The sequence below is a fragment of the Megascapheus bottae genome, chromosome 2, assembly GCF_031878675.1.
Source record: "Megascapheus bottae isolate mThoBot1 chromosome 2, mThoBot2.hap1, whole genome shotgun sequence".
NCBI classification, from domain to species: domain Eukaryota; kingdom Metazoa; phylum Chordata; class Mammalia; order Rodentia; family Geomyidae; genus Megascapheus; species Megascapheus bottae.
The window spans coordinates 2,290,049-2,304,904 of record NC_143510.1 but is presented as its reverse complement, the minus strand read 5'-3'; the positions used below and the strand labels follow the sequence as shown (position 1 = coordinate 2,304,904).

At 43.6% G+C, this 14,856-nt stretch overlaps 1 protein-coding gene across 6 annotated transcripts in view; it reads right to left on the bottom strand.

Moving 5' to 3' along the window:
- Bicd1 (BICD cargo adaptor 1) overlaps nt 1-14,856 on the bottom strand; it is an 81,849-nt gene that overhangs the window by 31,225 nt on the left and 35,768 nt on the right. For all 6 annotated transcript variants that reach the window (XM_090319455.1, XM_090319463.1, XM_090319473.1 and 3 more), the window contains exons 3-4: nt 10,402-10,554; nt 7,152-7,577 (exon numbers count right to left, since the gene is read on the bottom strand). In XM_090319455.1, the coding sequence (XP_090175581.1) occupies nt 7,152-7,577; nt 10,402-10,554 (579 nt within the window). The remainder of the gene's footprint in view (nt 1-7,151; nt 7,578-10,401; nt 10,555-14,856) is intronic.

Sequence of the window (14,856 nt, the reverse complement as noted above, 5' to 3'; positions counted from 1 at the left end):
GGATTAGCTGGATGTTGGTGGCTCACACCTGTAATCCTAGTTAATCCGGAGGCTGAGATCTGAGGATCTTGGTTCAAAGCCAGTCCAGGCATGAAAGTTGGTGAGACTCTTATTTCCAATTAAATGGCCAGAAAACCAGAAGTGGCATTGCGACTCAAGTGGTAGAGCACTAGCCTTGAGTTGAAGAGCTCAGGGGCAACACCTAGGTCCAGAGTTCAAGCCCCATGACAAACCAAAAGAAAAAAGAAAGGATTACACGTGTGAGGCATTAGTGCTAGTCATCTCTAAAATTATATAACCTGGGCTGGGAGTTTAGCCTAGTGGTAGAGTGTTTGTCTAGCATGCACAAAGACCCAGGTTCAATCCTTCAGTACTACATACATAGAAAAAAGCTGCAAGTGGTGCTGAGGCTCAAGCGGTAGAGCTCCGGCCTTGAAAAAGTGCAAGGACAGTGCTCAGGCCCTGAGCTCAAGCCCAGGACTGGCAATAAATAAATAAAATAGTCAGTAGGAAGAGGGAGAAGACGAGGGAGGGGGAAAAGGAGAGAGGAGAAGGGAGGGGAGGGGAGAGGCAGAGGAGAAAAAGAAGAAGAAGAGAAGAGTCTCTGTTTAGACTGTGAATGTAAAGTTAAGCAGTGGCTGCTTATGGCAGGAAGAAGTTTCATCACTAGCCTTCAAGACTTCTTTAAATAGATTAAGTAATTTAGTTGGTTTTTCCAGACAGGCGACGTATTTTCATTCTAATAAAGTTAATTAAGGTATTTGTCTGTCACTGGAAAACATCAGCTGTGATCTATTTGAATCAGTGAGGTCTTCAGGGCACCAAAAAGTCAAAGCAATGTTTCCAGTAATAATGGAAAGCTCTCCAGATGCCAGTGGCTCATGGCTTTAATCCCAGTGCTCAGGAAGCTGTTATCTGAGGTTTGAAGCCAACCTAGGGAGGAAAGTCCACGAGACTTTTTTTTTGTTTTTTGCTTTTTGTCAGTCATGGGGCTTGAACTCTGGGCCTGGGCATTGTCCCCGAGCTCCTCAGCTGAAGGCTACCGCCCTATGCCTTGAGCCACATGGACTTTAGTGTGCCGGGCTGGCTTTGAACAGTGACCCTCAGATCTCAGCCTCCTGAACAGCTAGGATTACAGATGTGAGCTTCTGAACCCAGCACTCCAGGAGACTATTATCTACAATTAACCACCTGAAAAAAAACTTAAGGGGAGCTGTGGCTTAAAGTGGTAGAACACTAGCCTCAAGCAAAAGATCTCAGGGACAGTACCCAGGCCCTGAGTTCAAGATCGAGGAATATATATACATACATATATATATATTATATATATATAATATATATATATATACACACACACATACCTCAAATTTCTTCTAAGAAAAAGATACCCTCTAGCTGTGCACTGCTAGATACTCAGGAAACTGAGATCCGAGGATCACAGTTCAAAGCCAGCCTATGCAGAAAAGCCCACAAGACTCTTACCACCAATTAACCACTAAAAAGCCACAAGGGGAGTATGGCTGGAAGAACCAGGCAAAGTACAAAGTCACGAGTTGAAGCCCCTGTACCTACACACACACCCTTCACATAAAGGCTGATGTAGATACAGGCCTTTGCATTCTGCACCCTTTCTGTGGGTCCATATATTCAATGAAACGTTCAATAAAATGATAGCAGAGCCTACTTGATGCCTCAAAAACAGAGTGGTTTCCACGTAGATGCTAACAATGCTACAGGATTGTAGAGTGCTTCCTCTAGGGTTTTAAGTTTGTCTACATTTCTGAGGCGAGAGTCATGGTGTTCATTCATGCAGCCTTGAATTCCTGAATGCAAGCCATCTTCTGGAGGCAGCCCCTAGACAGCCTGTCACAACAGAACAGCCATTCACTTCCGTGCCCAGCTAGATTTTGATATTTATTCTTATTGTCTTCCAGCAGATGGCAGTATAACACCAACTTGGAAAGAGTGAGTGTATATATGTGTGTGTGTGTGTGTGTGTGTGTGTGTGTGTGTGTGTGTGTGTGTGTGTGTGTGTGTAAAATAGGGCTTAAACTCTTTTTTCCTCAAGGTTGGTGTTCTATCACTTGGGTCACACATCTATTTCTGGCTTTTTGTTGGTTACTTGGAGATAAGACTCTCATGAACATTCCTGTCCAAGCCAGCTTTGAACCATTCTCCTCCAATCTCAGCCTACTGAGTAGCTAGGATTACAGGCGTGCGCCTTCAGTGCCCAGCTTTACATTTAATTTAAACTGACAGACAAAAGTAACATTTAACATGCCCAAAAGAATGTTCTGAAACAGATGCATTGTGAAATGGCTAAATTGAGCTAAAATATGTATGATCTCATATACTTCTCACTTTAAATTTCTGCTTTCTTTGTGGTTTGAAAAATAAAAACACTATTTTAGTTGTGTGTGTGTGTATGTGTGTGTGTTTGCCAGTGCTGGGGCTTGAACTCAAGGCCTGGGTGCCATCCCTAGCTATTTCCACTCAAAGCTAGTGCTCTAGCTGGTGCCATGAGCCACCAGCGGGGCGGTGGAGGGGGAGAGAAACTTAAAAACTGTCCAGAAAGCTCAGTGAGAGGAGCTCAAGGCCTTGAGTTCAAACCTCAGTACCTGCGTAAAAAAAGAGTTAAGCACATTATAAATATATTAATCCAACTGATATTGTTGCATGTCTCTATTGCTCACTAAGAGCTGGTGTAGGGGACCGACTGTGGGGTCAATGACCTTGGACCTGACCTTGGACCTACACAACTGTATACACAAGGAAGTAACTCTTATCATGATGACTTTAAGCAATGTCAATCAGTTCTTATCATGATGACTTTAAGCAATGTCAATCAGTTCTTATCATGATGACTTTAAGCAATGTCAATCAGTTCTTATCATGATGACTTTAAGCAATGTTAATCCTTTCTCATTTATCCTATATGTGATTTGTTTACTATTTTGTATGAATGCAGCCTCTGGCAACTCCCTAGTTTTAAGAAGAGTATTTAAGGTCGGAACTTAAAATAAACGAGAGAGTCTCTTAGGCGGCAGTCTGGAGCTCACAGTCTTCTTGGACTGCTGACTTGGGCTGTAGTCCTCCCGAAATCCATCTGTTTGTCTCTCTTCTATTTTTTCCTAGTCCTTGCCCCTATTTCAGGAGTCCCAATCCGCGAACCCTGGTTTGCTGCCGGCTGGCCCCGGCAAGCTGGAAGTATGATTCAAACAGTAGAGCACCTTACTATCAAGTACAAACTTTGAGGTGAAACCTTAGTTCCATCCCACACAAAATGATGTAGGGTGAGAAATATGTGCTTTTCAAACAGCTGTGGATATTTAATGTACGGAATAGCTCTCATTTCTAAGTGTATTACATAGTGTTGTAAATAAATACTTGAACACCTGTATTATAGCATTTTATTATAATATTTTAATAAATTGTATGTGCCATAAAACATAAATAAAAAAATAAAAGACAGGATGGAAAAAAAAAAGCTGTCCATTGTCCATTTTGCCACACATTGGTGACACACATTTGTAATCCTAGCTACTCAGAAGGTTGAGATCTGAGGATCACAGTTCAGCATAAGCCAGGGCAGGAAAGGCTATGAGACTCTTATCCCCAATTAACCACCAGAAAACTGGAAGTGGACCTGTGGCTCAAAGAAGTAGAGAACTAGCCTTGAGCAAAAGAGCTCAGGGATAGCACCCGGGCCCCGAGTTCAAGCTCCACTACTCACAAAAAAAAAGAAAGAAAAAAGTTGTCCACTTTTCTCTTTAGGATGTTAGATCTTGGTCTGTGAGCCTTACTGTTGTCACAAACTGTCCACAATGACTGCATGCAGGTGCACAGCTGTCACTAAATACTATTTTGGATTAATTCCCAGAGATGACATGAGAGCTAGAGACTGTGAAAATACCAACTATCATCTCCCAATAAACTGGGGACCATAGGACATAGAAGTGGCAGCAATGCCAAGCCTATCACAGCTACAATTCAATGTTCAAAAGCTGGAAAGAAATGTCGTATATTAACTCAGAAGGCTGAGATCGAAAGATTGTAATTCTAGGACAACCACCGGCAGAAAAATCTGAGAGACTTATTTCTAATGAACCAGCAAAATGCTAGACTGAAAGAATGAATCAAGTGGTAGCATGCCAGCAGTGAGAGAACAGAGTGAGCATGCAAACCTGAATTCAAGCCCTGGTATTGTCAATAATAATAATAATAATAACAACAGCAGCAGGCAAAAATGTAGAGTGCTTTATAAATTAAGTGATAAAAATAATTGTTCCTTTTTTCGGCCTTTTCTTTTCCTGAAGCTTGAACTCAGGGCCTAGGTGCTGTCCCTGAGCTCTTTTTTTTTTTTTTTTTTTTTTGCTCCAGGCTAGTGCTCTATCACTGGAGTCACAGCTGCCTGGCTTTTTGGTGATTCTTTGAAGATAAGAGTCTTGTGGACTTTCCTAGCTGGGCTGGCTTGGAACTGCGATCTTCCAGATCTCAGCCTCCTGAGTAGCTGGAATTATAGATGTAAGCCACCAGTGCAGGGCTCTCATAACCCTATAGTACAGGAAATTCAAGTGCTGAGCCTCCAAGAAAGAACTGGTAGCTGATCCTCAGTCAGCTGAACTGCCTGGGAGCTTTGATCATTACACTGGTCAAGGAGATGTGACTGGTATTTACTGGGTGAGGCATAGTTGGGCTTAGTAATACTGAGCCTCCTGTAACTTGGAAGACAGTGTCTACAGTGAGGTCTGTCACATTCCCACATGATACCACTGAGTACCTCTTCCTGTACACTTAATTGTTCTTTAACATTCTTTTTGGTTGGTGGTGGTGGTCATGGGACCTGAACTCTGGGCCTGGGTGCTGTCCCTGAGCTCTTCAGCTCAAGGCGACCACCCTACCTCTTGAGCCACAGCGCCACTTCTGGTTTTCTAGTGGTTAACTGGAGATGAGTCTTATTCGGACTTTTTTGCCTGGTCTGGCTTTGAACTGTGATCCTCAGATCCCAGCCTCCTGAGTAGCTAGGATTATAGGCCTTGAGCCACTGGCACCCAACCTCTTTTTTTTTTTTTTTTTTTTAACCCTGCTAGTTAGGGCTTGAAATCAAGGGTTTTTCACTCCAGTCTCTGCTCTCTTGAGCCACACCTCCACGTTGGCTGTTTTGCTGGTTAACTGGAGTAAAAGTCTCACAGATTTATCTGCCCAGGCTTGGCTTTGAACCATGATTCTCACCACTCAGCCTCTTATGGTCTTATAGCCTCATCTTGTAAATCAAATTCTATGTATTGGAAAAGCAAATACTCTTAGACATTTTGTGTTCTTCTCTTCTTTTCCCCTTAAGGTTTATCTCATGTTGTTACTGTATCTGACTTGGGTACCTGGTATATTGTATATATGTTTATTTATATATTTGAGAAAGGGAAGGGACAAACAAGATGAATGGGAGGGGGCAGGGAAGGAAAAGTGGGAGAAAAACATGGGAAGGGGTAACAAGAAGTAATGTTCCCACTACCTGATAAATGGAACTGTAATCCCTTTAAATATCACCCAACAATAAAACATTTTAAAAGAAAAAAGAAATTTTGTGCTCAAAAACATAATGATTAGCCAAGTCTTAAATCTCTCATTAATAGGAGGGATAATATTGCAATTAAAGGGTAAACTTCCAATTTAATCACCTACCAGGCCTGTGAAGCCAATTCCTAGTTGAGTCAATCTATAGGAGTTCAGTAATTTGCAGAACAAATAAGCCCCAGATGGCAGCGAAGCCACAGTTTGGCAAACAAGATTTCCATTATCATTTGATTAGGGAATAGCAGAAAGACAAAAAGCTAAAATAGACTCAGACACAGGCTGGTGCCTATGGCTCATGCCTGTCATCCAAGCTACTCAGAAGGCTGAGATCTGAGGATCATTGTTCAAAGCCAGCCCAAGCAATAAAGTCCATGAGACTCTTAGCTCTAATTAGCCACTAGAAAACCAGAATTGGAGCTGTGGCTCAAAGTAGTAGAGTGCTAGTCTTGAGCAAAATAGCTCAGAGACAGAGCCCAGGCTCAGAGGTCAAGGCCTACAACTGACAAAAAGAAAAAGAAAAGAAGAAAAACAGAAAAAGACACAGTATACTAAGGTAAAGTTGAGTCCAAATGAACTCTTTATAAGACATTTGTTTGGGTGATACTAAAAATCGAAGACTTAACTCATGTTAGAATACCTAAAACACTTTGGTTTCAGATTTTCAATCTGTATTCTGTGTTTATAATTTATATCTAGGAGATTTTTGTGCCTTTGTCTTTTTTTTTTTTGTTTGTCGTGGGACTTGAACTCTGAATCTGGGTGTTGTCCCTGAGCTCTTCAGCGCAAGGCTACAGCCCTGCTCCTTGAGCCACAGCGTCACTTCCGGTTTACTGGTGGTTAATTGGAGATAGGAGTCTCATGGGCTTTAGTGCCCAGGGTGGCTTGGAACCACAATCCTCAGATCTCAGCCTCCTGAGTAAGTAGGATGATAGGCGTGAGCCACTGGCTCCCATCTTGCCTTTGTCTTTTGGTCTGTTGGTGCCAATCCTGGGGCTTGAACTTAGGGTGTGAGCACTGTCCCTGAGCATTCTTTTTTTTTTCCTTCAAGAGTATCTCTCTCCCCCTTGAGTCACAGCTCCACTCTGACTTTTTGGTCATCAACCACTCTGGTGGTTAACTGAAGACGTTTCATGGTCTTGAGCAAAATAGCTCAGAGACCATGTGCTCAGGCTCTGAGTTCAAGCCCCTCTCCCTCCCTCTCTCTCCTCTCTCTCTCTTCTCCACTCTCTCTTGGTAATAGTCCTGTAGATTGAACCCTGGGCCTGAGCTTTCATACTCAAGGCTGGTGCTCTACCACTTGAGCCACAGCTCCATTTCCAGCTGGTTTTTTGGTAGTTTGATGAAGAGAAGAGTCATAGACTTTCTTGTTCACGCTGGCTTCAAACTGTGATCCTCTGATCTCAGCCTCCTTTAGTAGTTAGGATTCTAGGCGTGAGCCACCAGCGCCCACCTTCCCATAACCTTTCTTGGTCTCTCCTCAATAGATCCCGAAATTCTTCCCTGCACAAAACATGATCCTCAAGGGACAAAAAAAACTTTTTTTACATCCTATAACCAGCTCCAAGCCAAGGTCTTACCTGCATCAGCTGCTGCTTCAGTTTCTGTATTTCTGAAATGTTCAGCTCACTGAATAAATCCGAGACGGGGTGCAAAGACTCGCCTTTCCTTAAGGCTGGGGTCCGATAGTCTCCATTCAGCTTCACCAGAGGCCCGTGGATATGTCCATTCATTTTCTCATCATTGTTTGGCTCACCTGCCTCCTCGGAGAACTTGAGTCCATCCACTGAGATGCTGATGTGGTTGTCGCTGAGATTGATGTACTGCGCCAGCTCTTTCCGCAGGTTGTTTTTTTGCTCTCTCTCATTCTTTAATGTCTCCAGGGCTTCTTCCAGTTGGTGCTCGGCAATCTCTTTCAGTCGGATGGCATCCTCCAGCTGGCTGTTCAACAGAACCGTCTCTTCTTCAAATCGCTTAATCTCGTGCTTTAAGCCCTCATATTCAACCTGGATTAGATAGGTTAGAGAAGATTCATAAAACTAAAATTTCGGTCTTACAAAACCGTCCTGGGACACTCTAGTGAACCTAAATCTTGAAAAGGAATTCTAACAGCATGCTAGAAATTAAAATCATAGGGGCCGGGAGTTTGGCCTAGTGGTAAAGTGCTTGCCTGGCATGCACGAGGACCCGGGTTCGATTCCTTGGTACCACATACTTAGAAAAAGCTGGAAGTGGTGCTGAGGCTCAAGTGGTAGAGTGTTAGCCTTGAGGAAAAATCCAAGGACAGTGCTCAGGCCCTGAGCTTAAGCCCAGGACTGGCAAAAAAAAAAAAAAAAGAAAAATCATAAAAAGGGCTGGGAATGTGGATTAGTGGTAGGGTGCTTGCCTAGCACACATGAAGCCCTGGGTTTGATTCCTCAGTACCATATATACAGACAAAGCTGGCTCAAGAGGTAGAGTGCTAGCCTTGAGCAAAAGAAGCTCAGGGACAGTGCATAGGCCTTGGGTTCAAACCCACGACTGGCCAAAAGAAAAATCATAAAACCCTCCAGACCTGTAACCTTAGGAGGCTGCGATCTGAGGATCACAATTTGAATCCACGGCAAGAAAGTCCATGAGCTGCAAATGGTACTGTGTCTCAAGTAACAGAACACTAGCCTAGAGCAGAAAAGCTCAGGCACGGTGTCCAGGCCTTGAATTCAAGCCCAGGACCAGCACATGCGCGCGTGCGCGCACACACTCACAGGCACACACTCACAGGCACACACACACACACACACACACACACTCACACACACACACAGTGCCAGGCAGGCAGTGGTGCCTGTAATCCTAGCTATTCAGGAAGCTGAGATCTGAGGATGGAAGTTCGAGGTTCAGTCAGACTGGACAGGAAAGTCCATGATACTCTTATCTTCACTAAAAAGCTAGAAGCAAAAAAAAACTCAAGGACAGTTCCCAAGTCCTAAGTTCAAGTCCCAGAACACAAAAAAGGGAATAATAAGAAGAATTAGGATAATAATAAGAATTAATTAAATAGTAATAATTAATCAAATAATTAAGTGTACTCTGGAATCTGAGTAAGAATATCTTTTTTTTTTGTCCTGGTCAGTCATGGGACTTGAACTCTGGGCCTGGGCACTGTCCCTGAGCTCTTCAACTCAAGCCTAGTGCTCTGTCACTTTGAACTACAGTGCCACTTCTGATTTTGTGATGGTTAAGTGGAAATAAGAGTCTCACGGACTTTTGTGCCAGGGCTGGTTTGAAATCTCTAGGCCCAATTGATGAAACAATACAACAGCAAAAATGACTAAATGCAGCAAGCATTGAGTAAAAGGGGAGCATTTGAGTCAATCCCCTCCTCTCCCTGCCTGTGACATTAGTTCTCTTTCTATTCACTAGCAGATGTGCTGGCATCAACATCTGGATCATTACAATCTTTCTGTCATTCTTTTGCTCTCTCTGTCTCTGTCTCTCTGTCTCTCTCTCTCTGTCTCTCTCTCTCTCTGTCTCTCTGTCTCTCTCTCTCTCTCCTCTCCACTCTCTCTTGGTAATAGTCCTGTAGTTTGAACCCTGGGCCTGAGCTTTCATCCTCAAGGCTAGTGCTCTACCACTTGAGCCACAGCTCCATTTCCAGCTGTTGTTGTTTTTTTTTTTTTTGTAGTTTAATGGAGAGAAAAGTCTCATAGACTTTCTTGTTCAAGTTGGCTTCAAACTGTGATCCTCTGATCTCAGCCTCCTTAGTAGTTAGGATTCTAGGTGTGAGCCACCAGCGCCCACCTTCCCATAACCTTTCTTGGTCTCTCCTCAATAGAGGAGAGACCTGTACAAAACATGGTCCTCAAGGGCCAGGGAGAAGGCCTCCTCCCTTTTAGACACCTCTCCTGAAACCTCATTGATTTTATTAACATTATGACTGGAACCCTCAAAATGTGGAGAAGGGAAAGCCATTTGAGCCTGGGATATTCAGCCAGGCACTGGTGACTCATGCCTGTAAACCTAGCTGTGAAGGAGGCTGAGATCTGAGGATCGTGGTTTGAAGCCAGTCCAGGCAGGAAAGTCTGTGAAACTATTATCTCCAATTTACCAGCAAAAAAGCCAAAAGTGGAGCTGTGGCCCAAGTGGTGAAGTACTAGCCCTGCGCAAAAAAACCTCAGGGACAGCGCCTAGACCTAAAATTCAAGTCCCAGGACCAGCACAAAACCAAACCAAACAAAAAGCAAGTTTATACACCTGTCTTATAATTAGAAGTTGTCAGATTTCATTCATGACGATCCTTTAAACTTCTTTCTGAAATATAGTACTAAAATATAAGTAGAATTATTCGTTTTGGGGGTTTTGCTTTTTTTTTTTTTTGCCAGTCCTGGGGACTGAACTCAGGGCCTGAGCACTGTCCTTGGGCTTTTTCAAAGCTAGAGCCCTTCCACTTGAGCCACATCACCACTTGCAGCTTTTTCTATATATGTGGTACCTAGGAATCAAACTAGGGTCTTTGTGCATGCTAAATATGCACTTTACCACTAGGCCAAACTCCCAGCCCCAAGTAGAATTATTCTTATTCAATATTAAATTTGTTTTAGCATTTATTAGAAATTATGCTACTTATAGGTATATTTTCCCACCCCACCCCCCTTTTTTTCACATTTCAGGTCAAATAGGAAGATTGGGAAATTTGTAAAGCACAACTATTGCTGAGAGAAGACTGATGGCTACTAAAATTAATTGATAAGCTTCTAGGAAATAAGACAGGAAATTGAACACCAGCTGTCAGGTAATAAGGATCCATCTAGAGTATAACTTAGAAAAACAAAACACCTTCCAAAAGCTCACCTGATTTTGCTTTAGCGTGGACACTAGTTTTTGCAGTGTGATATTTTCCTCTTCTAGCTCTGTGTAGTCCTGAAGGAGACGGGCTTCTCGGAATTTATACTCTCGGATTTCATCTTTCATCCGGATTCTCTGCAGCTCCACCATCTCATTGTTCTGCAACAACAAAATAAATGATGAGTGCAAAATGTCCTTATTTGTGCAGGGCGCTGGTGGCGTAAAATAAGAACTAAATCTATATATACTTAAGAGTTGGAAATAATATAAATATTTGTTATGTAAAGGAAATAATAATAATGAAAGTATTACATATTCATTCAGATGGAGCATAGTAAAATGATTCAAAATAGAGAAAAGAGCTAGGTGTTGGGGTGACTCATGGCTATAATCCTAGCCACTCAGGAGGCTGAGATACAATGGTCACAGTTCCAGAAGTGGAGCTGTGGCTCAAAGTGGAAGAGTAGTAGCCTTGAGCCAGTTCATGTAAGTATTCCAGATTTGCTTCTGGAGCGTTTTCTGTCTTTTCTGTCCCCTAACTCAGTCAGGCCTTTTGAACTTGAAATATACCCCTATATGCAAATGAATCTCAATCTTTTGTGGCCTCACTCTGGCTTCACTCCAGAAACTCATTAGAATCTTCCTCTACTGTCGGCTGCCCGCTATTCTGCTGGATCTTGAAAGACCTCAAGCTGGGTCTGGCTTTAGAGTGTTTACACCAGCTGTGTCCTCTGCTAGAAATTGCCATTTCCCAACTCAAACTGCTGCCTTTTCCTTAAGATCTTAAATGTCATCACCACAGAAAAGTTTCTTTTCCCATGCACATATGTATGTATGTAGGTATGTAGGTAGGTAGGTAGGTAGGTAGGTGTGTGTGTGTGTGTATGTGTGTATATATGTGTGTGTATGTACTGGGGGGGGGGTGGAAACTTGGGCTTGAACTTAGGGCATTCTGCTCCTGCTTAACTTTTTCACTCAAGGATGCTGCTCTATCACTTGAGCCACACCGCCACATCTGGCTTTTTGCTGATTAACTGCCAAAAGAGTCTGCTGGAGCTGGATTTGAATGGTGATCTTCAGATCTCAGCCTCCTGAGCAGCTAGGATGCCAGGCGTGTATCACCAGCGCCCAGCAACACAGCAAAACTTCCTAAGAGTAAGGTATGGTGTGCACCATTTGCCAAATTGATTTGACTACAAAACCTTCTGGCTTTTTTTTTTATAAAGAACATTTGAAACAATCCACAGATACAATAAAAAACAAAACAAAACAAAATCCACTGAGACTCTGAGGCAGTAGAAAAAGCTAGTATCTGCAGAAGTGGGGCAGGAGCAAGAAAATATCTCTCCTCCTACTGCAGAAAGGGGGAATGGACCTTAGATTTCAATAATGGCATGAAACGAAAACCACAAGAATATAGATAGATAGATGGCAATACAAGCCAGCATTGACGGCGAATGCCTATAATCCTATCTACTCAAGGGACTTGAGATATGAAGAGCACAGTTCAAAGTCAGCTCAGGCAGGAAAGTTCATGAGACTCTTTATCGCCAAATAACCACCCAAAAGCTGTGGCTCAATTGGTAGAGCACAAAAGCTCAGAAACAGCATCCAGGCCCCAAGTTCAAGTTCCAGGAACAGCACAGACACAGACATAGACTCTCTCTCTCTCTCCCTCTCTCTCTCCCCCCTCTCCCCCTCTCCCTCTTTTTCCCCCTCTCCCCCTCTCCCTCTTTTTCCCTCTCTCCCCCTCTCTCTCTTTCTCTCAAAAGGCAAGACAAGATAGGCGAGTTCGGTGAGTAGCAATCAGTGAATTTAGGCCACCCCACGCCCAGATCCACCACTGTAGAATATTGACTATTATGAGCAGAAGGCAATGGAGAAACCGCAAGTGTGCACTCTCTTTCTATTTAAAAACAGGCTTTAGCATTTCCCAGAGCTATGCCAGGAAGAAAAACAAAAACAAAAACGAAAAAACTCATGATCAGTCTAGATCAATGCTCCGTTAAATCTGTACAAACTGGTACCAAAATAATCCTTCACTCCTTCTAGCTTTCCTCACAATTTTCTGTCCTCAGGCTAAGCCCCCTTCTTGTGTCTTCTCCACAGATGGTTTCTTTGTGTAAAAATGAGTAGAGTTTGAGTCCTCCTACTTGTTTGGATGGAGATGTGGCTCATGTGGTAGAGTGCCAGCCTGGAATGAAAAAATCAAGTGAAAGTACAAGGCCTAGAGTTCAAACACCAGTACCAGCACAAAACAAAACTGTGATAGATTTTTAAAAGTGATAGACTTAAGTAGAGCGCCAGTGGCTCACATCTGTAATTCTAGCTACTCAGGAGACAGAGATAGGAGGATTGCAGTTTGAAGCCAGTGTGGCCAGGAAAGTCCAATGGACTCTATCTCCAGTAACCACCAAAAATCCAAAAGTGAAGTTGTGGCTCAAGTGGTAGAATGCTAGCCTTGAGCAAAAATATTCAGGGAGAGTTCCTAGGCCCTGAGTTCAAACCCATAGGCCAGAAGATACAGGAAGGAAAGGAAAATGCCAGAATTACTGATTTCTTACATTTATTGGCATTCCATTTGATATCTTAGAAGCCTAGGAGCTGGAGGCATGGTTCAGTTGGTAAAGCACTAATTAATGAGCAAAAGCATCAGGTACCTAGTTCAAGTCCTGGTCTTAGACCCCACTCCCCCCACCCCCCCAAAAAAAGTCTAAAACAACTCAAGAAGCAAATCAGTCTTCTACCTCTTACAATTTATGTTATGTCAGTTACCTTCTACCACTTACAATTCATGTCCAATACACACCAAAAACAAAACAAAACCAACTGTCCCTACCAAGGTCTTCCGCTGTCACCTTGACTTTGGAGTCAAGAAAGAAGTCTGGAGCCAAGGCTAGTGGTTCACACCTGTAATCCTAGCTACTCAGGATGCTAAGACCTGAGGATTGTGACTCAAAGACAGCCTGGGCAGACAAATTTCAGAGACACTTCTAATGGGGAGGGGGCCTCCAAATTTTAAGTCCTATCAAAACAGAGAAGCTAAGTCACAGCATCAATCTCTAAGTAAAGTCTTATTTGTCTCAAAGAAAGGTCACAAATTCAGGGCAGGGGAATGGAATGCTAGAAGGATATCAAAAGACTTGGTAAAGCCAGGTGCTAGTAGCTTACCCCTGTAATCCTAGCTACCCAGAAGGCTGAGTTCTGAGGACTATGGTTCAAAGCCAGCCTGGGCAGGAAAGTTTATGAGACTCTCATCCCAATCAACTACCAAAAAAGTAGGATGTGAAGCTGTGGCTCAAGTGGTAGAGTACTCGTCTTAAGCACAGAAGCTCAGAGACAGCACCTAGGCCATGAGTTCAAGCCCCAGGACCAGCATCAAAATAAATATAAGTGAAAAGACTTGTAAGAGACTCAGACTCCATCCAAGGGCCATGGGGGCTGCCTCCCTTCCCCCAGCCCTGGGAAAGAGCTCCACCAGCCTGTGAGCTCCTGGGAGAAAGAGCCAGAAGGGCGGGTGGGCAACAGTTCTGTCTGCAGTGGCCTGAAGACCCCACTCCCACACATCAAGGCAAGGTCCCTGCTGGGGTGCAAAGCAGAGAGGCCTTTGTTGAAGCAGGCCCAGTGAGAAGGGTTTTCATCCATCCACACACAAAAGCAGGGTAGCTTTCTGGGCCAGAATGCCAATTAGCATCGTAGGCACCAATCCAACAAATGACTCAGAGAGAAAGAGAGAGAGAGGGAGAGAGAGGGAGAGAGAAGGGAGACTGCACTTAGTCTATGGAGGGTGGCCAGTGAGCAGTATGATACAATGACAGCCACTAGCAGCCAGAGGAACTTCTGTCACATATGGGAGAGGACAGGTTTCAAAAGTATGTCCTGTAAGCCTATAATCCTAGCTACTCAGTAGGCCTGAGAGGTTCAAAGCCAGCCAGCCTGGGCACTAAAGCCTGAGACTCATCTCCAATTAACCACCAGAAAACTGGAAATGTTGCTGTGGCTCAAGGGGTCAAGCTCAGTAGCCTTGAGCTGAAGAGTTCAGGGACAAACCCAGACTCAAGAGTTCAAGTCCCACGACCAGTTCTGGGGCTTGAACTCAGGATGTAGGCACTGTCCTTGTGCTTTCTCAAGGCGAGAGCTCTACCACTTGAGAGCCACAGCGCCACTTCCAGCTTTTTCTGTGCATGTGGTACTAAGGAATTGAACCCAGGGCTTCATGCATGCTAGGCAAGCATTCTACCACTAAGCTAAACTTCCAGCCCTGTAGCAGATATATATGCTGTATAATTCTAGTCTCCACTCTCTCTCACTCCAACAGGAAGCCAAGTCTGTTCTTGAAGCAAGTTACTGAGACAAAATGTCTTTAGCAAATAACAATGACATTGTAATATTGTCTCAAAGTCACATGTAGGGGGGCCAGGAGTTTGGCCTAGTGGTAGTGTGCTTACCTGGCATGCACAA